Source organism: Candida metapsilosis (assembly GCF_017655625.1).
Source record: "Candida metapsilosis strain BP57 chromosome Unknown scaffold1, whole genome shotgun sequence".
NCBI lineage: Eukaryota > Fungi > Ascomycota > Pichiomycetes > Serinales > Debaryomycetaceae > Lodderomyces > Lodderomyces metapsilosis.
Genome location: NW_027138159.1, coordinates 157,568 through 182,058, shown reverse-complemented (window position 1 = coordinate 182,058; position 24,491 = coordinate 157,568). Strand labels below are relative to the sequence as shown.

At 35.5% G+C, this 24,491-nt stretch overlaps 9 protein-coding genes across 9 annotated transcripts; 3 read left to right on the top strand and 6 right to left on the bottom strand. All coding sequences in view use genetic code 12, as the record gives it.

The window, feature by feature from the left end:
• Positions 1-1,190: 1,190 nt before the first annotated feature.
• DEM1 (Dem1p) lies at positions 1,191-3,617 on the bottom strand (the record flags this gene model as incomplete). Its single annotated transcript, XM_067695103.1, has 1 exon — positions 1,191-3,617. The coding sequence occupies one exon, from the start codon at positions 3,615-3,617 to the stop codon at positions 1,191-1,193; it is 2,427 nt and encodes an 808-aa protein (XP_067550097.1).
• Positions 3,618-6,641: 3,024 nt separating this feature from the next.
• Positions 6,642-8,015, top strand: I9W82_000070 (uncharacterized protein; the record flags this gene model as incomplete). The annotated part of the gene is made up of 1 exon (XM_067695092.1): positions 6,642-8,015. One exon carries the CDS (start codon positions 6,642-6,644, stop codon positions 8,013-8,015), a length of 1,374 nt encoding a protein of 457 aa, XP_067550096.1.
• Positions 8,016-8,134: 119 nt separating this feature from the next.
• Positions 8,135-9,208, bottom strand: I9W82_000069 (uncharacterized protein; the record flags this gene model as incomplete). The annotated part of the gene is made up of 1 exon (XM_067695081.1): positions 8,135-9,208. The coding sequence occupies one exon, from the start codon at positions 9,206-9,208 to the stop codon at positions 8,135-8,137; it is 1,074 nt and encodes a 357-aa protein (XP_067550095.1).
• Positions 9,209-9,416: 208 nt separating this feature from the next.
• Positions 9,417-10,055, bottom strand: I9W82_000068 (coatomer subunit zeta; the record flags this gene model as incomplete). Its single annotated transcript, XM_067695070.1, has 1 exon — positions 9,417-10,055. One exon carries the CDS (start codon positions 10,053-10,055, stop codon positions 9,417-9,419), a length of 639 nt encoding a protein of 212 aa, XP_067550094.1.
• A 353-nt stretch (positions 10,056-10,408) lies between these two features.
• Positions 10,409-12,973, bottom strand: VTC3 (vacuolar transporter chaperone; the record flags this gene model as incomplete). The annotated part of the gene is made up of 1 exon (XM_067695059.1): positions 10,409-12,973. The coding sequence occupies one exon, from the start codon at positions 12,971-12,973 to the stop codon at positions 10,409-10,411; it is 2,565 nt and encodes an 854-aa protein (XP_067550093.1).
• Positions 12,974-15,127: 2,154 nt separating this feature from the next.
• Positions 15,128-16,663, top strand: ULP2 (SUMO protease; the record flags this gene model as incomplete). The annotated part of the gene is made up of 1 exon (XM_067695048.1): positions 15,128-16,663. One exon carries the CDS (start codon positions 15,128-15,130, stop codon positions 16,661-16,663), a length of 1,536 nt encoding a protein of 511 aa, XP_067550092.1.
• A 98-nt stretch (positions 16,664-16,761) lies between these two features.
• I9W82_000065 (uncharacterized protein) lies at positions 16,762-19,326 on the bottom strand (the record flags this gene model as incomplete). Its single annotated transcript, XM_067695037.1, has 1 exon — positions 16,762-19,326. The coding sequence occupies one exon, from the start codon at positions 19,324-19,326 to the stop codon at positions 16,762-16,764; it is 2,565 nt and encodes an 854-aa protein (XP_067550091.1).
• A 731-nt stretch (positions 19,327-20,057) lies between these two features.
• Positions 20,058-21,152, bottom strand: I9W82_000064 (uncharacterized protein; the record flags this gene model as incomplete). Its single annotated transcript, XM_067695026.1, has 1 exon — positions 20,058-21,152. One exon carries the CDS (start codon positions 21,150-21,152, stop codon positions 20,058-20,060), a length of 1,095 nt encoding a protein of 364 aa, XP_067550090.1.
• Positions 21,153-21,384: 232 nt separating this feature from the next.
• SGD1 (Sgd1p) lies at positions 21,385-24,489 on the top strand (the record flags this gene model as incomplete). Its single annotated transcript, XM_067695015.1, has 1 exon — positions 21,385-24,489. The coding sequence occupies one exon, from the start codon at positions 21,385-21,387 to the stop codon at positions 24,487-24,489; it is 3,105 nt and encodes a 1,034-aa protein (XP_067550089.1).
• Between the last annotated feature and the right edge of the window lie 2 nt (positions 24,490-24,491).

Below are 24,491 nucleotides of genomic sequence, written 5' to 3'. Positions count from 1 at the left end.
TTTCTGTCGTTATTATTCTACCTGAGATTACAAGAAAACTTTGTTTCTCTTTTAGGTACTTACTAGTAAGTTACATCTACGTCTTCTTTATCCCTTATTCTACCTACAACCGATTCAATTCAACCCTTCTCTTCTTCTTCTTCCTCTACTACCTGTATCGTATCATATCATATCATATATGAAAAATGTCTGAGTTTATTTGTCTAATATGCAATGCACCACCCATACCTTAAGTAATTACACAAAAATGCAACCTAAAAAATCTCGGAGTTTTATGTTTGTGTAATTTTAATTGCGGGGGTGGGGCATATAAGGAAATCACATCATACATACCACCACCAACCCGAGCGGATCGATATCAAAAACATCAACACATCTGACATATCATTCCAAATTAAAACCTCAAGAATGTAATGCATCGCCTATGACAATGATAGCCCAATCAATTTCACTCCTATCTATCTTCATTAAATCAAACCGTGTTTTTTTTAAAAAAAAATTCACACTAAAATATTCTTTGAAAAAGAAAACTTTAAGAAGGGGGGGGAAGAGACAACGGTTTGTAGAAGGATAGTACATCAGACTAATTCTGTAACCGTAAATGAGACCTGACCTGCATTTAGTTTAATGCCAAACGATTATACTTGCTTGCTTCTCTTAAAATGAGCGCGCTACCTCAAAGTTTTAGCGCTACCGTTTCCACCCCCCATCAAATTGTTTTTTTTTTTTTTCTCAGCAGTTGAAAAATTTTTTTTTTTTTTACGAAGACAACCTCTTTCATCAACGACAACCAAAACCATAATCACCGTATATACTTGAAAATATACGAACTTCATTTCCAAAACAAACCCTAATTTATCCAATACTCTCTATACAAATGTTTTTTTTTTTTTTTTCCTCCTTGGGACTTTATCTCCGGTTGCATGCCTTTGTTTTCATAATCAGGTGTACTCGGTAAACGAATCCCATAAATCAAAACCGTCCTCAGCTTCCCTTTTTTTCATATGCTCCCTATCCTTTTTTTTTTTTAGGAAAGTGAGTGAAACGAGGGACTTTGAAGGATTAAAAGGCATTTTAACAGAGAGATCAATGTAGATGGAATGTGTTGATCTTTTTGAAGGTGTCTTACAATTTGTTTAAACTTTTAATCTCATTATCGTAAATTATAGTATAAATCAAGCGTTCTATCTCTACCATGAAATAACACTATAAGCAGGTTGATTTAAAAATTGTCTCAATCTAGCACCAACCAATTTCCGCTTATTCAGTAATTCATCAGCTTCACCCAACGCAAATGGACACTTGGCTCTAAAATCACAATACGTACATTTCTCTTTTGAATCAGGGAGTTTAGGTAACGTCCTACCAAGCCAAAAATTACATGCTTCCTTAACTGCAAAATCCAATTGTTGTTGCAGATGCTTGTAATGACGAATTTCAAAAACTTGTTTATTCTTATAATTGTGGTATTCCACCGTGGTTGAGTCATTGATAAAATTGTTAAACAAGTTGAAAAACTGCGATGATCGAGCTGCCAAGTATCGTAATGTTGGTGGGGTTTTCCAGGTTTTCAAAAGTGGTTTCAAGTAGTGGGAATATGGGAATGGGGTAGAAGTGTTGCTGTCTTTTGCTTCTTGTATTCCTACTTCATCTAGTTCCTTCAAGTATGATTCGTTTGATGGGCAAATTAAGGAAAACTCACTAGGGTTTTGGAACAACAAATCAAATCGAAACTCATAAGAGTTATGATATAGCTTTTGCTGTTGCTGTTGCTGCTGCTGTTCCTCCTCCCCCTTAATCAGTGTATTCAAATTCAACTTTTCTATCGATTTACGCAACTTAATCTCCTTGACATCTTCGTCAAACAACTCCATCCCAATAGGTTCACCATTACTCAATTTAACAAAGTCATTATAAAACAAATCCGGATTCAATCGCAACATTTGTAAAACTATAATTGGACTCAATGGTTTATCAATATCCAAATATCGAAATTTGGCATTTGTAATTAACCCATTATATGTAAATTCAACATCTTTAGTTAAAATTTCAAAGAATTTTCGATAAAACATGGTTTGATCTTTAGCTCCATCCATTTGGGATTTTTGATTTGGTAGACTGTTTTGACCTCTAGTTTTAACATCAGATATAATTAATGATAAATTTTCACAATTGTATCCAGATAGAATCCTTTTGGTTTCAGCGATAAATTTAGTTAAATCAATCATTGGTTTGGCTCCTAAATGGTCCCTATCACATTCAAAATCCAATGTATTTCTTAATTCAGTAACAAATGTCAAATCGTTGGGATCCTTGGGATTACCAAACTTGAATAAATCAACAATTGCAGAAATGAGTATAGAGCGATTCATTGCATCAACTTCATCAAACGGGGGTTCAAGAATCCTGTCCTGATTCATGTCCATATATGAATGAATTGGAATCTCTCTTGCCTTTGAGTTGGTCAACAATGCAAACATTCGAGCAATCAGTTTATTTGCCCAGTCATTAGCTAAAGACTCTTCTCTAGAAAGTGTCAGCATCTCATTGACCAATTGTAACGCCCGTTGTGAATCTTCAACATTTTCATCTCCCATCAGCTTATCTTTACCAGCAGCTACTGCTTTAGCTTTCAACTCTCTTTGCAATGCCTGAGCCTTTCGAGAAACAAAGTCCAACATGCGTTCAATATGAGCCAGCGGGTGAGTTTCTTCTTCCAAGTATGCATGATGCAAAGTTCCCCGCATCATTGCTGGTGTAGGTGGTGTCCGAGGTGACCCTGCATGAACTGTGTACGCGTTCCTCAATTGACACCAATCATTGACTAATAATTTTGTAGCTGCTATTTTCCGTACCGCTTTCTTTGTTGATGGGTCAAGATTGCTCTCGATATAAGTTTTCAAAGGAGTTTCGCTTGATGGAAGGGGACTAACTAACGGTAAATTTTGTGAATATGGTAAACCCCAAGTGTCATAAAGGTTGCGCAAAAGCATATTGTCTCGGAAAAGAGGCTCATCTTCTGGGCTTATTTCGCATTGTCCCTCTTGTTCGGGTTGAGGAGACTCTTTTGCTTCGAGTTGATGAGACGATGCAGGAGGTGACGCAAGACCATACCTCGTTTTATCTCCATTTCTGATGAATGCTGTTTGCTGATCTTTACTTTTCTTTGTCGTTTTCGTTTTCTCCAATTTCTCTTTAGCCTTTGATGTCGATTTGGCTTTAGATGTAAACTTTGTTTTCGTTGTTTTAGCTTTTGATTTAGTTGCACTTGCTTTGGCAGTTGACACCTGTACAACATCCCTAGTTATTATTTTCACATAATCTTCTTTTTCTTTATCATTAAGATTAGCTTCAAATTGACGGATTTCCTGTTGTGATTTCGAACCATGTTTTTCAATCCTAAACATATCATCATTATTATCAGAACCACGTCTGTGCAAGACACGTGTATCCCCAACTAATTCTGCTCCCACTTGAAGCAGCTCATCTCCCAGTTTGCCTGGATTTATTTCTGTTCCATCAACAGTGTCTTCCAAACTAAGTTTTTCCAAGTCAAGTTTCTCCAACGCATCATCAACACCTTCAACCTCAACTTGCATCTTTGCTGCAGCAGCCATTATTGAATCAGTTTCAACTGTAGTCAGTGCGTTCGATTGACGACTAAGGCGTACGTTTGAACTCAGAAAGAATCGATGACTAAGTCTAGTGTATCTTCCTCTTCCAAGGATCCTGGAATTTATAAATTGTTTATGAAATTGTCTGCTTATCATTTGAATAAATTAATCAAAGCCTCCCTGATGTTTAATTTTTTCTTGAACAATGGGGAATCACTAATGTAAATTGTACTGTACTCTCTTTGCTGAAAAGTTTAATGGCTATGAATTCATGTGATAATTGGGGGAAGTAAAACAGCCCGGAATGGCGTCCTTATATACCAGCAAATCGCAGAAATTCGCAGCTGTACTTCCTATTCCTGGTGTTACCTTTCTGCGGTGAAGTATGAATCAATTGTGTTACCTTGAATTAAACATCCACTGAGAGAAAGGTGTGATGGGTAGAGCCTTATTACTCTTGACTTTTTTTTTTTGCGCGTGTGATATTACCCGATTAGGATGTGACAATTGATTACTGATGAAGCTATTATGAAGTACACTTTGAAATTAGTTGAAAGAGATGTGCAAGTATAGTAAGAGGTTATATTGACATGAATACTTCTTTCAAGACTGAACCTCTACTGAAACTGGTTTGCGGTTGGAGTATAGTACACTTCAGTGGGGTAAATTAAAGAGAAATCCTTTTATTGCTTTTACGCACTTTAGGATTACTCTCACGCAACAGCGGAGTCCAAGCAGGAATTTCATGAAGGAAGTCTTGCAGTGTGGTAGTCTCTACATAGCTCAATATGAAGCTTGCATTGTTGTTCAGTGGCCAACAGTACTTAAGAGGATAAGCAGCAGCTATAAGAAAAAACGTGGCTAAGAAGAGTGGAGTATTTTAGAATATTCTAAGGGCCTCTCTCTTCGTATAGAACCGTAATTGTAATAGTTAACTGTCTCAAGCAGCTTCTTTTTTTTGTTTTTTTGCAATCATGTTATACGATCGGATTTCGGACTTCAGTGAATCCACCTTTTCTAAACATCGCTTTTAAATTACTCAAAATATAATTTAACCCGATAAGGGTAATATTATTATAACTCTGTTGCATGTAAAGTATGTAAAGTATGTAAAGTAAAGTTTTAGCTGTTAAACCATTTTGACATACGCGTAATTCCATATTTACACAAAATCAGAGTCAGTTCCCCAATTGGGTTAAATTATGAATTTGAGTCTGTGCCAACACATATTCATCAGCAGATTATTGAACTGGTAGGAGTATGTTACTGCACTATGTTTGTCATTGTGCACGATCACAACAACGCATGGTCATCGGTGGATAAATGGTGTTATACAAGTCAACAAAAGGGGTAATTTGAAGAGTTGTAGAAGTCCGAAGAATTGCAGTATGATTATATGCATTATCTTCTACGAAGCTATAAAGTTGAATTATTATTATTATTCCTTTTTGGTCGTATGATGTAAAAGCAAGCCACTTTTGATGTTAACAAATTTAACCCTATTGGGACAGATAAGCAATGCTTAACCAAATACAAAGTTCTATTTAGGACAATTTGCTATGGGATATTCACCAGCTGGTTTATGAAAACTTTAACTTTTGACATTTTTTGTCAATTGATTCAAATTTTAACATGAACAATGTCCTATGTTTATACAGTATTCTATTAATAGCATAGAATAACAAACAAAACACCCGTTATATTATAAAGAAGCAGTAGTTATTTTTCTAGATAATGAAAGGTACCTGCAAGATTATGTAGTAAGGAAGCCCTTCTCCCATGATTTACCTTCCTCGAATATTTGACAAGATAATAACTTGCAGCTTCCTGTAATAGAGTCACCTGTCGTATGATAAATAGAAGCCTTAAAGTGACATCGTTCACAATGGTCGAATGTCTTTACACAATCTTACTTTGCATTCCCATTCCATACTATCAAAGCTCATTATCACAGCTCATTATACATAATGAACAATGAAATATATCATAAAAATCCCGCAATTAAATGTGGAACCACAGATGCTAAGAATTTTTTAAAAGAAACACAAACACCAATTATTCCCGTAATATCCATCTAACCAATATACAAAATGCAGATGTCTCGGTAGATGCACACATGCATATACGCATGATGCATGACTCGATGGTCCTACAGTATGCGTCACGTAATTTCAAGGAGTAAAGTCGAGGCGAGTTTTGAAAATGAGCGGGAGGTCTTTTAAAGGGATAGCTAGTCTCACTTTCTACCTTGAGAGCTTAATATCGAGAAACTTGACTAATGTGTTTATGTACAATTTCCCCCAAGTGTTACAGGTTAGAACGTTGAGTAAAAAGTTTAAAAGTTTATATAATTGTTGAGATTTGTGTAAGATTATCTAAGCAATTACTTACTTAAGTTTATATTTGTTTGTATTTGTTTGTTTGCTCAACAAAATTAGAAAATAAAAAAAAAAAAAAACCCTCTTTTCTTTCGAAAACTATTTCCCAACCGTTTGATTGTTTGATTGATTGTTTCTTTCATTCTTTCTTTCTTTCTTTCTTCTCTTGTTTATTCACTTATATTCAGATACTTGATACATGGGCATCAGAGAGAATATATATAAAGAGAAAAAGGTACATTAAAAATCTGGCGCTTAAACAATAATACAGAAATTAAATTTAATTTTTTTTTTAAATTTAAAATTTTCAGGAACAAAGAAGATTACTTAAAATTAACGCGTCCCCCCAAACTTCCATTATTCAAAATCTTTTCTTTTTCTTTCATAGCCACCAAAGATTAGATAGAAAGACAGCAAAAACCTCGGCTGATACTTATTGCTAAAGATATTACACTGTCATAACAAGAATACTATTGCCTTTTTTCCAACTCAGCATCATTTTGCATTCTTCCTGTGTCTGAAAAATATCAATCTATCAACTTGTATCATTATCACCATAGTCATCAAACTAATCAACATATCTTCGCATTTCAGTTTATCAGTATACCCTTTCTTTATCGCATCATTCACAGAATAAAGCTTTGTCACCATGATTAACAAGAATATGAATTTGCATTTGAAACTAAACAAGATGGATTTCAATCAACCATCATCAGTATCTACTCCATCAGGATTAAATTCACAACCATATACGCCAATAGATCAAACTTTGAAAACTCCTATACAAGCACCTGGTGAGTATCCATTTAATCCGCCGCCTTTACATCACCAAAATTCATACAATAATCAAAACACTATACAACAGCCACAGCCACAGCCACAGCCACAACAACAACAGCAGCAGCAACAAACGCAATACAATCAATCTTCTTCATTTTATCAGAACTCACAATACGCTGAGTCTGATGATATATTGACTGATATTGATGAGCCAGAGACTGCTAATAACAACAACAATTTCAGTAATAGTGCATCAAATTTCAACAATGCATCACTCAAGAGGCCGCTGTTTCCAATGTCGAATGGAATGAAAAACACATCCATATCAAACTTGTCATTAAATGAAATGAACTTGATGAACTATAACGCGCAACAACAGCAACAGGCCCAAGCTCAGAACCAAGCAAGCAACGCGTCAATTAGATCTCGTTCTTCCCTGTTGAATCTTCGTAAACAATCATTGACTAGAAACAATTCAAACAACTGGCTTCATGTTGGTAACATCCATAGTCTTCGTCCCAGGAATAGCAATGCCAGTACTGTCTCATTGGATTGTGTGCCTATACAAGCTAATCTTTTCAATGGTGGTGGTTTTAGTAATGGTGCCAGTGCTAATAGTACACCTCCACAATCTGCTGGTATTCAAACACAATATCAATCAAACTATTTCCCTCAACAACCAATATCTGCTGGTGGCAATGTACAACCACAAACTACATACTTCCCACCACCAAATTCACAAGAGTATCAAAATATGAACTCAATGTCAGCTCCATTTAATCTCCCACCAGCTCCACCACCGCCCTTTTTACAAAGAAGTAGGTCGAGTACTTCTGGAAGTGGAAGTGGTTGTGGAAATGGTCCATCAGTGCCATATCATTTAAATACGGAATCTGCAAATGCTCAAGCTTTGAATAGTTTAAATGGAAGATCAAGCTTCAATGCAAATGGAACTTCCAACACAGCTGGATTTTCATTGGATTCTCCATTTGAGCCAAACTCTCATCAATTTTCACAACCACTGCAACTGCCGCAAAATTGGACAGCTCAACCATGTGCGCAACAGTACCAACAATTTCAACAACCTCAATTACAACGACAACTGCTGTTACTGCTGCAGCTGCTGATGCAAGATGATTCAGTTATGGATGAAGCTCGCTTTAACAGTAATTTCAATACCAATTATGTTTCATTAAGTGAAAAGAAACGAGACTCGTTGAAGTTGAAAAGAGGTATGCATTAAAGGGGTTTCATGTAGAGTAGGTAAGTGGTACTTTTAAGATAGCTGGATATATCATCAATACTAAAATTTAGAAGAATCAATACTTGTAGAATGTAAATTATGTTATTATGCTATACATTCTAAGCTTCATCTAGGTGGTTGTTTATAGCTTCGTGATCTCCCATTTCAACATCTTCCTTAGTCTTAACAATATCATAATCATCACGAAGCAACTCATCAGAATACTTGACTTTATAAGGTAGATATTTTTCCAAATCAGCTTCCTTTTTAACCAATTCATCAACGACACCATCATCAAGAACAACACTTGCAGTGGCACCATCACCAGAGCCACCCGTATTATTGATATTACTTCCACCATCATCTTTTTGTTTGTCTTTGCCACTACTGATTGGCTTGACGATATAATCATTCCATTCATTATTTCGAATATGTTGAATTTTCAACTGTAAATCCAAATCTAATTCATTGTTATCCTCAGCTTTAGTTGCGTCTACCCCACTACTTCCTACTTGTTCACGAAGTAAATCGTCTTCAAACTCATTAGCAATGAATTCAGTAGCGTAAAGGTACTTTAGTTTATGGCCCAATTTCAAATCCTTTTCCAATAAATGATTTAACCATTTCCATTTATTTACATTCTGTGTGGATAATTTGCTGAGTTCGTCTTCGTCAGCTCCTTTACTTTCACCATCTCGTTTCGAGTTTGATTGGTCATTAGCTGGAATAAATTGTTGATAAATACTCTGCTGTTGTTGGTCATCTTGCTCCGCAGACTTAAGCTCCTCCTGCATGCTTCCACCCTCGTCATGACTCTGCTGCTCCCTCCTTCTAGCAATATCTTTAAATTGATCGCCATAATAACTCATCACCCAATGACGAAACAGTTCGACAGATTTAGTATTATACTCCAGCTCATCAAAATATAAATCGTGAATCTTGTTGCTCTGAGTAGCTTTGATTAACCCCAAGTTGAGCATTGCTTGCATGACATCTTGCACCTCGGGGGAGTTTGTTCTGGTTCTTGTTGAACTGCACGCTATGGATTCTGATGTTAGTTTGGTTAAATAAATGATGTATAATGATGTTAGGGTGTTTAGTGTTGATGGTTTGCATTTATCGAATCCTTGAGTTTTGAGTGTTTGGGCTATTGATATTCGTAGTAGTGAGAAATAGAATGAGTCTTCCTCCATGCTGGGCTGAGTAGTAGGTGTGTCTTGTGTTCTTAGTGAAAGAAGATCTTTTGGCTTTTGTTGTCTTTGAATTTTTATTTCGCATTCAAATTTCAATCATCAACCTCTACAGAAAGTACAGAAGATACAAACAACAAGTAGCACTAGTCTTTTACTATTCCAGTATATATATATATACTTACTTTCAATACACACTTCTTTTCCTCTCTTATAACCCCTGTTGCACTCTCTCAGCCAACTTCTTACCAGCAAAACTCAAAGCATTAAACAACCCCTTCTCACTCAAATCAATATTCTTCAAATCAACAACCCCAGCAGCACCAGAACTCACAGGCGCATTGGTAACCCGTGACACAATAGTAGCAGGGTCATACTCCAACACAATCCCACCATCATCAATCGTCTCATCAATGGCCAAAACTACCAAATCATAATTTTCAACAATTGTCGCTTTATCAATAGTGTTATTCAACAATATGGACAAGGATTCAACTAAATTGGTCAATGTTGAGTACATGAGACATTCATTTTCATTTATTGGTGATACGAGTATGATTGATGTGTCGTTTGTTTGTTTGTATACAATTAAATTGTTGTCATACAAGAGAATATCTTGATGGACTTTATTGATTTTGGAAAATAATGATTTTTCAAACTTCAATTGACTAGTCGATTTGGATGATGTTGAAGGTTTGGCGGTCTTGGGTTGGTTGGAGCTGTTGTTGTTATTCTGATTATGATTGTCATTGTCGGTTGGTGGTGTATAGTATTTAGCGTATAATCTGTTACCTTCGTTGTCTAGTATTAGCAATGCTGATACTGTGTATAATGATACATTCAATGACATGGTAGATATAGTTGTACTTGTCGGTTAAGAAAGTATACTCTTAGTAGTAGCTTCTTGTCTTCTGTTGTTGGTTTTCGTTGAAGAAGAAAAAAAAAAATTATTCAACCACGCTGTTTAACACTCAATATACAGGACATAAGCTACAAAACCATATAACCTCAATCAATCAATTGACCAAACCAAACCAACCAATAGTGAATACACACAGACATCATACAAATACTCTACTCTCATAGCTCAGTACTCTCTTAAACTTTCAAAGTTCTTAAACTTTATTCAAAACGCATACATATATACTACTATACAATAAACAGTCAACCAACTAAACAAGAGATTCAGTCAAAGTTCCTTCTCTAGCTCACCATTTCAACAACAAATTGATGAATTTGTTTATGCATTGGATTATTAGCATAAAACTCATTACCTTCATAATCCAAGTTCAAACTCTTCCAACCAAAGATAAAATTAATAATCAATGCAATAATTAATCCAAAGGCAATAATCAATGGACCAATTGAATTATCCAAATGTTTATCACTTCTTTCCAAAATGATATTTCTTCTAGTGATGAAAATATAGTATCCCCAAAGACAACTAAATAAAGTTAATCCAAAATAGAAATATGCCAAATAAGTACTCAAGTCATGGAAATTGGATCTAATCGTTGATGAATAAATGATAAAGGTAACTGACATTAATAATGTAGTTACATGTAACCAACGATTAAAAGTACGTTCATTGGCTAACCAAACTTTAGGTTCAATCTTGATTGGTCCCATGTTCTTAATCCATTGGTCTGGTTTCACCACTCCAGCAGGTAAAATAACTTCTTCATCTTCTGAATCAACATCAATCAATTTGGAAAACTGTTGAGGGAATTTAATCAATTTTTTGAGACGTTGAGCTTTGGAAATTGCACTATTATCATCTTCATCTTCATCTTCATCAAAATCAGATGATTGGTCATCAGTAGTAAAGTTGCTAGTACTTTGTTGTTGATGTTGGAGTCTCTTTGGTTTACCAGTAGGTGAAAGATTACCTTCATCTTCCTCTTCCTCTTCTTCATCAACTGGTGTAATCTTGGCATCAGGAGATGTAGTTCCTGTCTCCACCACTGATTTAAGTTCATCTTGCTTATCATTTCCTTCTGAATACAATAAACTTCCTGAAAATGATGCTGATCTAGGTTGGAAATTAGAAGTATTATTCTTCAAAAGCATAGATTTAAACTTGGATAAATTATCATCATTACTCAATTGAGTAATACCACCATCATTATTATCCACTTTAGTAGCAACAGTTTTATGATGTTGAGGAAGTATTTTTGGTAAATCATCATTGATATCTCCTTCCAATTCATTAAACCACATGGGAATATTATCCAATTTATCATCTTCCAAATATAATGAAGCAACACCATGAATAAATTTAGAAAAATTAGGAATCTCCTTAACCAAATAACTACTATTGATCAATTCATTAATCCATTGCAACTTCTTGAAATTTTTAACTGATGATTTCTTAATCTTGATTTCCATGGTGGAAAATGGAAACTTATTAAATTCACCTTTACGTAAAAATTGTTGATTGTTTTTTGGATTATCTAAATCCAATCTATGCCATTGATGAGGATCTCTAATGGGTAAAATTGGATCGAATGAATCTTCTCTAATAAAAGTCAAGTTGGAATCAATAATAATTCTAATCTTGTCATCGCCAGGAATTTGGAAAGCAGTTCTTTTATAAGTTGTTCTCAAGATTGGTTGTAAATTGTTTTCCTCTATAAATTTCAACAATCTTTGCACGATAGCTTCATCATTAATCTTGACAAACTTTTTAGGAACATCATGATTAATAACAAATTGATTAATATATTTCTGTCTCAATTCAATTTTATCATCAACATGAAAATTGGAATTGACATCAAATTCTTTTCTCTCCATTGTAATCTTTGGCTTGTCTGATAATTTCCCAATCCATCTAATCCTCAATGTTGATGAATTATTGAGCTTGGTTAATTTATGATTATAAAGATCAAAATGTTCATTGTCAAAGTACAAACAATTGATGGTTTGATCTGTTTGAGTCACTTTGTTATCTTTAACATTCCCTTCTTCGTCATAACCATCATCATCGTCGTCGTCATCATCATCATCGTCATCTTTCTTGGAGTTGTAAATCAATACCGGCAAATGTCTCAAAATAGTGGTCTTGACTTCCATTAAATTATCTGGATGAACCCAAAACTTGAAAGATTGAAACTCTCCACTCAATGCACCATCATTAAATGAGGACAATTTAGATAACGATTGATCAACTTCATAATTTTCTCTTAAAAATTGAAACAAAGTACCAATCTTGTACAACAATGGTGAATAATCTTCAGAGTGAAATGGCAACTTCTTCAAACGAACATTCAACAATGGTTTGACTGAGTAGTTGGAATGCAAACGATCATGTTTCTTGACAATCTTGATGAAACCAGTATAATTCAAACGTTGGAAATGTTCCAAATTCTGAGCTTCATTTAATAAATGATCCAATTTCTTGGAAAACGCATCAACATCAAAAGTATCAGCAACTTCAGTTTGTTCTTGTAAAATATCCAATTCATCATTCAATTCATCAAACTTGTTATGTTGAAAAGTAAACACTTTCTCCAAATTTTCATCCAAAGCACTAACAAAGTTTTGTTCGTCTTTATCAGTCCAATTGTTTTTCAAAATAACACCTTCTTTAAGTAGTTTCTTTAATTGGTTATATTTGATGTAGAAATCTTTCCATGGTGCATAAGTTTCAGTTTCCAACTTGGTACCAAATAACATTCTAGGTTCGGCTCCTGCTTTCCGTGGCTGTTCACTCAATGAGGTTGGGTCTGCTGCTGTGGGTGGCTTGGATTGGTCTTGACTAGTGGCCATAATAGAAAAGTAACTCCTGAAAGTAGATTGGTTATGTTAAAGGAAAAAGGGGAACAAAAAAAAAATTAGAATGGAGAAAAAGATGAATTGATGAAAAAACGTGTGGGCTTTTGAGAAGTAGTAGTGGTCTGTGACTCCTCCCGTGGCGTATACTTTTAACCAAAAAGTTTATAAATTAATTGGCTTTTTAATTTAAAGAAGTTGTGTAGTTTCTTTTGGAATTCGTTTTATAAATTGTCTCTTTCTTTCTCTCTGTCTTTGTTTTTTTGCTATCCTTTGTTTTTGTGAAATAATCTTTCTTCCTTCTGTCTAAAAGTTGTTTTTCTTTTTAGCCTTCTCTACTTCGATTGATAATAGAAGATCCTTTCCTCTTTCTCTGTCTTGCTCCAGAACTCCCGTTTAAGATTCTAGACTTGGTGTCTATGAAATGTATGATGGCGATGGTGGATTCCTTTGGAGTTAAAAACTGCTGAAAAGTAAATGAAGTTAAAAAAGAAGTAGATGAGATTAAAGAATTAAATAATGATGTGGAAAACGTGGTAGTTGCCTCTTTTCTCTGTCTTCATAAATAATAAATCCCAAAATGATCTGTAAATATTATTCGTAAAAGTTAATTGGATGAAAAATAAATATTGACTTCTTAAAATGGAACATTGTTTACTCTACCTTGTGGTAGGTTGTGTTACTTTTGGTCTGTGCTCTGTTGTTTCAAAATGGTTATTATTGAGAATCTATTTTTGTTTTTAGCCGTTGGTGCATCAAATGTAACCTCAATTGCACAAACAAGCCGCTTTTGTGTATAAATTGATTTGAATACCCAGCAGAGATACCGACAACTTCTGTACTTTAATCACCACACTGGTGACAGTCAATCAAAATTATGAGCAGCAGGTGAACAGCAGTTGATTAAACAATTCAACTTTTACATATAAGCCCCTTCAATCCACACCCAAAAATCTCAACTCGGACTTTATCTGGCCAGTGACATTTTTTCACCCACCCTCGTGGTCCTGAATAGCTGGATATTGTAAACACAATATGCTAAGCCAACTTCTTTGTTCTGTTTCTGTACTCCAGTGTATGTCAAACTTTGTAGGTGCATTGTCCTTTGACGAATGCCTTTTGTAACTTACCACACAAAATTGTGAACAACCTGTTTCCAAATTGCATCCAACAAGAAGAGCTTCAACACAGATTGGCTGTGACTCATCTAAGGCTATACCAAACGTAACCCTGAACAATGAATAAAGTCTCCGTTTGTGTGTGTATGTGTTTGATTCCTGTGGTTTTGCAACACACACTCATCAAGCTCAGTATAGGTCGTGTATTATTAACCAATTTATTCTTTTGGTTTGTGTAACTTTATATGCAGTACTAGTTTTGTGTAAATATTAACATCAATCAATATCAATATGCCCACGTGGGATAAACCAACGTACAATATAACACATTCAAAAGCACACATGCAGACATACAGACACTCAACAGGTTAGAGGTAATGAATGTAATATGAAAGGAGTAATAAACACAAGATCCTTTTAAAAATTTATTATTCAATAACCACTCTCGAGATGCAAATTCCACAACTTCTAACTAACTTAAAACTCAAGAGATATCTTTCATAGTGCCGTCTAATCGAGGATATCGTTCGTTGAAAAATCTTATCTTAATTGTCACACGAGGTATCTGCTTTCACCTGTAAAGCATAATCATCTCTGAATTGTATTTTACCATAATGCTTTTACACAATCGTAAAAAAATTTAATTACGACCACCTTAACAACGAAATACACTCTTATCCTGTTTAAAGGGTATCCTAGTTGAAGTGATCAATGAGCAATTCAAACAAACTCTTTTTTTTTTGCAAACAAATTGCTGCAAAATAAGGAATCAAAAACTAATTTGCGCTTCAATCAGGTGCATTGCCAATTTTAAGGTCAATTGAGCTGCTTCTGACCACTTACTTCCATCCAGTATCAAAGTTGCCACTCTTTAGTTGTGCCTTTAAAGTAGGACTTTCTATCATTCTATAAAAGCGCAAATACACCCTTTAAGTCCTTTCTGGAATGCGCATCACCAGAAGCAAACACGAACAAAAAAAAAATTTAAAAGCTTCACTCGGCAAGGATTAACCAGCCACTGCATCAATACCAAATGTTCAATAACCCTATACTCAATCATGAACGAATATATATACAAGATGATCTATCATACAATTTCACAAATCAGCGAAGTACCAAAGGGAAAGTAAACAAACGCACAACTGACGGTGACGATGGTTTAGGAAGCCGATTTTGGTCCATAATCAACAGGATGCTTCACCAGATTGCTACATTCATATTTTCCTATTTCATACAACGACGCAATATAGAGCTACCTGATACAAATGGAGAAGCTCAGCCTGTACAAGAGAAGCAAAACCAGCAAGTCAGTGACGATTCAGATATTGAAATACTTGGAGAAAAGATTGCATCACACAAGTATCATCCCATCACTAATGACTATCATCTCATCAATACTCAACGTAATTACCAAAACAATAGCATACTTGATGATAGTTTTCGAGACCAGGTGGGTAACAGCACTACTACATCTCATTACAACAATAATACTAGTCAAATACTTCGAGATCTTGCGTTAAAGAGACTAAAAGCTAGTCGGGAGCAACATCAACAGGATCATCAGCAGTATGGAACAGATTTGTCAATTGCATCTCCATTGGACTCTTCTTCAAATAATCATCAATTAGTCTCATCAAGGCAAAACAACTCCCAATCTCGCACATCATTTAAAGCTAGCCAGCATCACCATGATTTATTCAACTTTGAACAAAAGACAGACTACCAACAATCAATTCTAAACTTCTACATCCCTCCAAAACCAGTTTCAATCACTTCTTATTCCCTAGTTGATGACTTAATTGCCAACTTTAAAAAAATTGATCGTATTTCCGACTCATACAAAAGGCAACAATTGAAAACTCAGGACCTAATAACTGCAAAACGATTAGCATCGACTACTAAAAAAATCGAACCATTAAATGAATCACAATTGCTCAAAGTCAACCAAGCTTGGAAATCCAATCCTCGATCAATTTGCATTACTCAATACAGTATCGATATAACATTTGCTGATTTACAAACATTGCGAGATGGTCGTTGGCTTAATGATAACATTATTGATTTTTATCTGAATATGGTTATGGAAAAGAATCCAAAAGTGTTTATATGGACAACTCATTTCTATTCTAATTTAGCATCAAGAGGATATTCTGGTGTTGCTAGATGGGCCAAGAGAAAGAAGATTGATTTATTCACAATGGATAAAGTTATCGTTCCCATCAATATCAGTAATACGCATTGGGCATTGGCGGTGATTAACAATATAACCAAGGCAATCACATATTATGATTCATTAAATTTCAGTCAGTCGGGTAATCCAGAAGCATTGGAGAATTTACAAATGTATATGGATAATGAAGCACAACGATTGGACCGTGATGCAATCAAGTATACTTTGATTCCATACATTGATGCGCCTCAACAACAAAATGGATCTGATTGTGGGGTATTCACTTGTATTGCTGCTCGATATTTGGCATTGAATCAAGAGTTTAATTATTCGCAGAATGATATGAAGGTAATTAGACGCCGCATGACGCTTGAAATTATGAATGATGAATTGTTATGATATTTGAATGTATATTATACACAGCTGGCTATAAAACAGAAACCACCTCCTTCAAAACACTACTTACTCGACTCCTCTATTCTCTCTCTCTCTTTTTTTCAGAATATCCCTAAAAATGAATGAGATTTTGAATCACCTTGATACGAAGCAATATCAGCAATTTCCTTTTCATAATCAACAATTTTCTTATTCGAAGCTTCAATCTTTTTCGACAAATATTCAATACGTCCATCAACCAATTTATTACCAATTTTATAAATACCAGTCAATTCCGATTCAAATTTATTAATCTTGCCCACTTCCAAGTTGATCAAATTGGTTAAATAATCCGTCTCATACAATTTCCAAATTCGTAAATCACCAATTATATTTTCAAAAGCAGCTTTAAATAATGGACGTCCAGTTGTGATCTTATTCAACACTCCCTTATCTCTCTTTAATGAAATCAAATCAAATTTTTCCAACGTTGACAATGTATCCATTGTTTCCTTTGATGATTTGAACAATGGCAGTTTAATCAATTCATTATATGTAATTGCTTCCTTTTTCAGCAATAACTTCATAATCAACCAAACTTGAGCTGAATTCCAATTGTTATCGCCATTATCAATCTTTTGACTACTTAAAAAGAATGTCGTGATCAATTCAGCTGCTTGAGTAATCATTTCCGTAACGGCATTGGTTGGATCTTCACCGGACTTGACTCGACGTATAAATGCTTGTAAATCCAACATTCTTCCACCAAGGGGTTGCAAACATTCACTCAATGCAGCACTATCTTTAACATTGAGCACGTCACACACATATTGCTTTGAACTAGTCATTGATGCATCACTTAAGGAAATATCTTTAAACACTTGATTAGGCAATGCTTCATTCAAATGATGCACTGATCCAACATCTGCAGTTAAAAAGATTACATGAGCAATGTTGTTTTGGATTAATCCCGAGGCCCATTCAGCAATCAATGGATACATGAAATCGTTCAGGTGAACATCGGCCCTTCTGGCAAATTTATTAATCACAATAATCGGCTTTGACTCGGGATGTTGAGATAAGAAATCTTCTTGTCTTAAAAGCTCAATCTTTTCTTCATCTTTCAACTTCTTATTTCTTCGTTCAACACTCTTGGTGTATTTTTGATAGTCACTTTCACATATGTGTCTAATAGATTGAGTAGCCAATGAAAACATATTCTTTATTTGCGTTTCTTTACTCTCACTCAAACCTGACTTCTGCCCTGTTAATCCTTGCACACCCAAATCAACAAATTGAGATATTGAGTTGGTCCATGTGAAAACTGGGAAATATCCCAATTGTGAAGCAGTACTTCCAATCAAACCATTTTCTGTTCTTGCTTTACTCAATTTATCACACTCAATCACCAAAACCTTGTTGTTTAATCGATCATCAGAAGCTAATGTATGATCCAATACAAATTCCTCTTTACCTGAACCTTGTGGACCTTTAACAATGATAAAACTGTTTAAATTCTCCAAGATCCATAATTTCAATTGTTTTGATTTCTCGTACCGTTCTTGCCAAAACATGTTACTTTCCTTTTTAATTTCATCCATGGATTGACTATCCAGAGTGTTATCGTCGTTTGAACCGACAACTTCATGAATTTGCGTATCGATATAATCATAGCTGTTTGATACCAAATTGGCTAAAGCCTTGTATGGAATATAAAGCAATTGGAAAAGCTTATTCTGTCTAAAGTAATCAAATGAATGTCTGCTATGGGTGATCTTGTACTCAATACACCATTCTCTAATTGGATCAAACACCATAACTGCAAGCCCAGCAAGTAAGGCCAAAAGGATTGGTATTGCGATCTTTGTATGGTTTGAAATAAAGTCAACCAAGTAATTCTTTCTCTTTAATGGTGAAAATTGGATATGTATTGTTGTTTTACCCTTATTCAACTCCATTCCAGTAATACAATGCTTAGCACAAGTTGCTGCACGAACATTATGGAATAACACTGACGAGTCAGCGGCATCAGCTTTGATATCGTCAATTAAACCATACCTTCTAAACAACACATACAACTCCTCTTCTGTCAATGGTTCCCCTTCAAACTTGATGGCTAATTTAGGACTGGGAAATCTTTTCAAATCTTCTATCCACGGGACACCCTTTACACTGTACACTTTGGGAGCTCTATCAGTTATATAGTCAAATACTCGACTAAGAACATTCTCTTGCTCTTTTTCATTCTTGGCAACATTGTTTCTAATTTCTTCAATAAACAGTCTAGCAGTTTCATCCTGAGGAAATTGATACTTGACAAATGCACCCGAGTCTCTAGCCAAAGCTACAACTTCAGTCAACAATGAGCCTTGGGGTAAAGGAGATGAAAGCTCTGTCACCTTCTTTTTCACTTCTTCATCTGAATACCGTGGAGCAAACAAGGCAAGCCGCGATAGATACGATTTGATAAAGTTTCGAGACGTGGCAAATGAGTAATATAGCAACACTTCATTGCTTCGTTTGTCAATTACACCAGTTGCTGAAACCGAGTTGTCTGCTTCTGTGGAGTCTGATTGCTTTTTCAAGTCCTCTATATCAGTGGCATAGTGTCTAAAGGATTGTAATACCACTGGTGTTCGTCTAATACTTGAGGCCCGCAATGGCCTTAATCTAGTTAGGGCAGACATTGTTGATAAATGTTTGAAGTCAATTGAGTAGTCTTTAAAGACAGTTACTGGTTTATATGAGTTTGTATGTATTAGATTGCTATTGAAATAAAAGATCACAAGATAAATTTCGCCCCCTTAAGAGTGAAAGACGCTACCAATTACGTAAGTTGCAAATCTCCGAGCTGGATAAATCTCATCCACTCTAAAATATAAAGTATACGGCTCACATGAGGAGTGATAGAGAGTTTAGTCGATTAAGAAGTTGCTTATTGAACGTTATAGCCGACCCAACAGAGCAAAGTAACGCAACCACCTAACTTACAATGCAGAATGTCTCAAACTGTGTTTTACTTTCTGTAATTTGATCTCCAGTTCCTTATAATGTAGTACTCTATTAGGAACAGATTTGGTAGTTTGAATTTCTAATTTTGGCCTCGCTTTGAACCCGTATACCACTCAGATACAAGGGTCTTCGAAGAGGCCGATATATAATAAAGGAAGTAGAGTGATTTCAAATGGGATTTCTTCTTCTCCAATTATGAATATATATATATATATATATATTGATCTTCTATATATATATATCTATGGAATTGGTGATGATTATGTGGTTGATAATAAAGAAAGAGTGTAGTCCAACTGTGAAATAAAAAATTTTCAACTGCGAATCTTCAATCATCACCAAAGTGATTTTTTTTGGTAGAGACACGAAGTACAGAATTGTATGCTTTATTAAGTTATATACGCTTCTAATCAAGGGCCATGCTTGGTATAGTTCCAGTCACTGGAGTGGATATTATTCTATAAAAATCAGATGATTGCAATGCTCTAACAGGTAAGTCATCATTTTCATCTCGACTCAATTTCCCACTCTTGTAATTGTAATTCTCCTTAATATATTCCCGTACTGGCAATAATGCTGCTTCTCTGCACAATTCTCTCAAATCAGACCCACTATAACCTCTAGTTCTTTCCACTATCAGTTCCAAGTTAAATTCTTGTTCATCAACTTTAGCATCCTTCAATATTTTTGACAAAATTGATCTTCTTTGCGAAGCATCTGGCTTACCAATGGCAAATGTCTTTGGCATTCTTCTGAGAAATGCTTCATCAATATCGGTTTTTCTATTAGTTGCACCCAAAACCATTATTTGTCCATTGGATTTCAAACCATCCCATAAAGTCATAAATTCAGCTTTCAACATTGCACTTACTTCATGATCACTTGAAGACCTATCTCTTAAAAATGAATCTATCTCATCAATGAAAATAATACACGGTTGTAATTTATTTGCCAATGAAAAAATGGCATCCACTATTTTATTTGATTCTCCATACCACTTGTCCATAACAGTTGACATTCTAATTGATAAAAAGAATGCCCCACTTTCCTTAGCAATTGCTTTAGCAAGCATAGTTTTACCACAGCCTGGTGGTCCATAAAAGAGAACACCTTTGGGTGATTTGATTAAATTCAGATGAACTGCAAATAGTTCAGGATCAGTTAAGGGTAACATCACTGCCTCTCTCAATTCGTCAATGATATCTTGTAGCCCACCAATATCTTCAAATGAAACAGATATCTCATCTGGAGTCACAAGCGAACTTAGCAACGTTTTTTCATATTGATTAAGTGAGATGTTTTTCAAATGTGGATTAGCTGTTTGTATTTTCTTTAATATTCCTTTCCCCTTTTTATCTGACTCTGAACTCTTGATACTCTTGTCTAGATATTCGTTTAATATTGCATTTAACAAGTAGTAGACAGACAAACCAGCTCCAGTAAGCAATAGCACATCACTGACTAGTTTAAAGTTCACTTTCAATTTACTTAAATCAACCATAATGGGTGTCCAGTGGTGATGTATCTAAGTCTTTGGGTAACTCACTTTCAATCGGTTGGCGAATTTGAGAGAGTGAAGGAGAAAAAAATCACACTCATAATTGATAAGCTACCATGTCACGTGTATTTTATTCTATAAAATAAATTTTCAGAACATACAGAGAGATGATCATCTGAGGAAAAGTAGCCACTACTACTTGTACAGTAAACACTACATTATTTCCACCAAGGATATGGTTAAACCCAGACATAAGGAGTCTTCAAGCACTATTCAATTACCAGCTCAAATCCTAGAGCAAATTAATGACAAACAAGCTAGAGGAGAATATGATTCAAATGACACTCGATATGGCGCTCAACCCACTACTGATTCAAAAAAGAGGAAATCAAGCAAAGTGCTATCAAGAAAAGAGAAGAGAAAACAAGAACGTGCTTTAAAGAAGCAAAAACTGAAACCAAATGGAAAAGCAGTAGCTGCAAATCCTAAAGCATCCCATTCAAAAGAACAAAAGGGTAAAAGTCCGAAAACTAATGGAACTAAACATTCAAACGGTGAAGCAGATGACGTGATGGAAAAGTTGAGGAAATTAAAGGAGCAAAAGAGTATTAAAGCATCAGCTGGTTTAAAAGTAATGAAGGAAGACGACTTGAAGGACGATTCTGTTTCAGACTTTTCTGGACTGGAGGACATTGACGAAATGTACAGTGAGGAGGAAGAGGAGGAGACAACGGACCCACTTGAAGCATTACGTCTTTTGAAAGAAAAGAAAAAGAATGGCTCAAGAAAACAGAGCGAGATAAGAATTGTAAAAGAAGATGATCTCGACGATGATGATGATCTACTGATTGATGAATCTAGTGGAGCTGAGAAGGACCCTATGGAGGCTTTGCGACGATTAAAGGAAAAGAAAGCCAATGGCTTGAGAAAGAGTAATGGAGAGGTTAGGGTTGTTAAAGAGGACGACTTGGAAGACGACTCATTTAGTGAAAGCGAACTGTACTCGTCTGGCGAAGAGTCTGAATTTGATGGTTTTGATGATGCATCAGATCATGAGACAGAGAAGATTGACAAAAAGAAAAAAACTCAACCAAAGCCCAGTGATGCTGTTTCTCAAAAAGATGATGAGGAGATTGAATACTATGCTAAAAAGCTTGGATTGAAAAATGGTAAAAAATCAAAATTGAGCAAAACTGATGATGACGATGTAATAGGGGGTCTTTTGGATGGACTAGACTTGGATTTCTCAGATCACAGTGATGCAGAAGAAGTATCTTCTGACTCCGATAGTGAATTAAAAGTTGATAAGCGTAAAATCAAGGAAAGTACAAAGTATGCAGCTCCTCCGGGCTCCAGCTTATCTCGCGATGACGATGATCTTGAATATTATGCAAAGAAATTGGGTATCAAGAAAACCGATGACTTGCCGGACGCAGATGACGATGATTTGAACCATTTGTTAGATGGATTAGATTTCATAAATGAAAAAGGGGAAGAGGTTCCCAGTGAAGAGCTGGAGGAGGAAGTAGAGGAAGAGGAGTCAGACTACTCTTCATCAGAAGAAGAACGAGAGAGGGAGAATCCGTATGTTGCTCCTGGTGCTGACAATGAAGACCGTGATGACACCCCTACTTCCGAACAAAGGTATATTCCTCCAGCATTACGCCGAAAAATGGCTATGGAGGCACAAAATGGAGATTCTGAAGAAGTCTTGAGTTTACGCAAAGCCATCAAAGGTCCCATGAATAAACTTTCAGAGGCTAACATATCATCTATTGTCAATGAGATTCAAAATCTTTTCATGTCTCATCCGAGACAAGTGGTGAACGAACAGCTTACAAATGTCATTCTCGATGGTGTTATCCAACAAGGTAGGTTATTGGATACATTTGTCTACTTGCACGCGTGTCTCGTTGCTGCTATATACAGACTACAAGGGGTTGAGTTTGGTGCCCACTTTATTCAAACATTGGTTGAAAAATTCGAGCAATTTAATAAAGACAGTAATAAGAAAACCGAAGCTTCGAATTTGATAACCTTGTTGTCGTCAGTGTATTTGTTCCATTTATTGTCTTCGAAAGTGTTGTATGATATTGTGAGAGAACTCATTTTGAACTTGAACGAAAACAATGCAGACTTGTTGTTACGATTGATTAGAAGTTCAGGAAATCAAATGCGTACCGATGATCCATCATCTTTAAAAGATATCATTGTCTTGTTGAATGAAAAGTATGCAAAGTTACTGCCAGAACTTAAAACTTCAAGAATTCAGTTCTTGATTGATACGATATCCACTTTGAAGAACAACAAAATGAAGGTGCTAAATGAAGGAAACCATCAGTTATCCATTAGGCTTAAGAAATTTTTAAGCAGTATAAATAACAACAAAGGTGGTGATCCTATACAGGTGTCTTTAGATGATATACACAACGTTGAGTCCAGAGGAAAGTGGTGGTTAGTTGGATCTGCCTGGAAAGGAAATGATGCTATTGATAAACCAAGTGCCGACTCTAACGAGTTCGAGATCAACGATGTTCTTGATGCAGCCGAGCCTAACTGGTTGGAACTAGCCAAAGCACAGAGAATGAACACCGACATCCGTAGGGCAGTTTTCATTTCAATCATGTCAGCTACTGACTTTGTTGATGCTAGGACTAAGTTGGATAAATTGGCGTTGAAAAGAGCCCAAGAGAGAGAAATACCAAAAGTCTTGATCCATTGCACCACCATTGAGCCTTCATGGAATCCATACTATGCAGTATTAGCTAACAATTTATGTGACTCGCATTCTTTTAGGAAAACGTTTCAGTTTATGTTGTGGGATTTGATTAAGGAATTGGACGGTGGTGATGCTGACGACGAAGAAGTCAATATTTTGGGTATCCATGATGGCGATGAGGAGACTAAATTGAAAAAGATTTTAAATCTTGGAAGGTTCTATGGGTACCTCTTGGCTGAGGATTCTTTACCTTTGCATTCATTGAAAACAGTCAATTTTTTGACATCATCGGCAGACACCACTTTATTTATTGAAGTTTTGCTTGTAACTTTTTTAGATCAAGTTGGAAAAAAGTCGAGAAAGAATCAGTTGGGAGCAGGAATGGTGATTGACAAGTCTAGTAAAAATGACCATTTATTTGATGACAGATTGTTAGTCGAGCGGGTAATCAAAGCCAAAGATCAAATCACTTTACTACGCGGATTGCAATACTTTTTACAAGAAAAGATTAGAGATAGTGACTTCATTACAAAAGGAAAGCAAAGAATAAGAGTAGATTGGGGAGTTGATGCAATGTTTGATGTGATTGATGAGTTGTTGAAAGAAGCTGATGAATATTGATA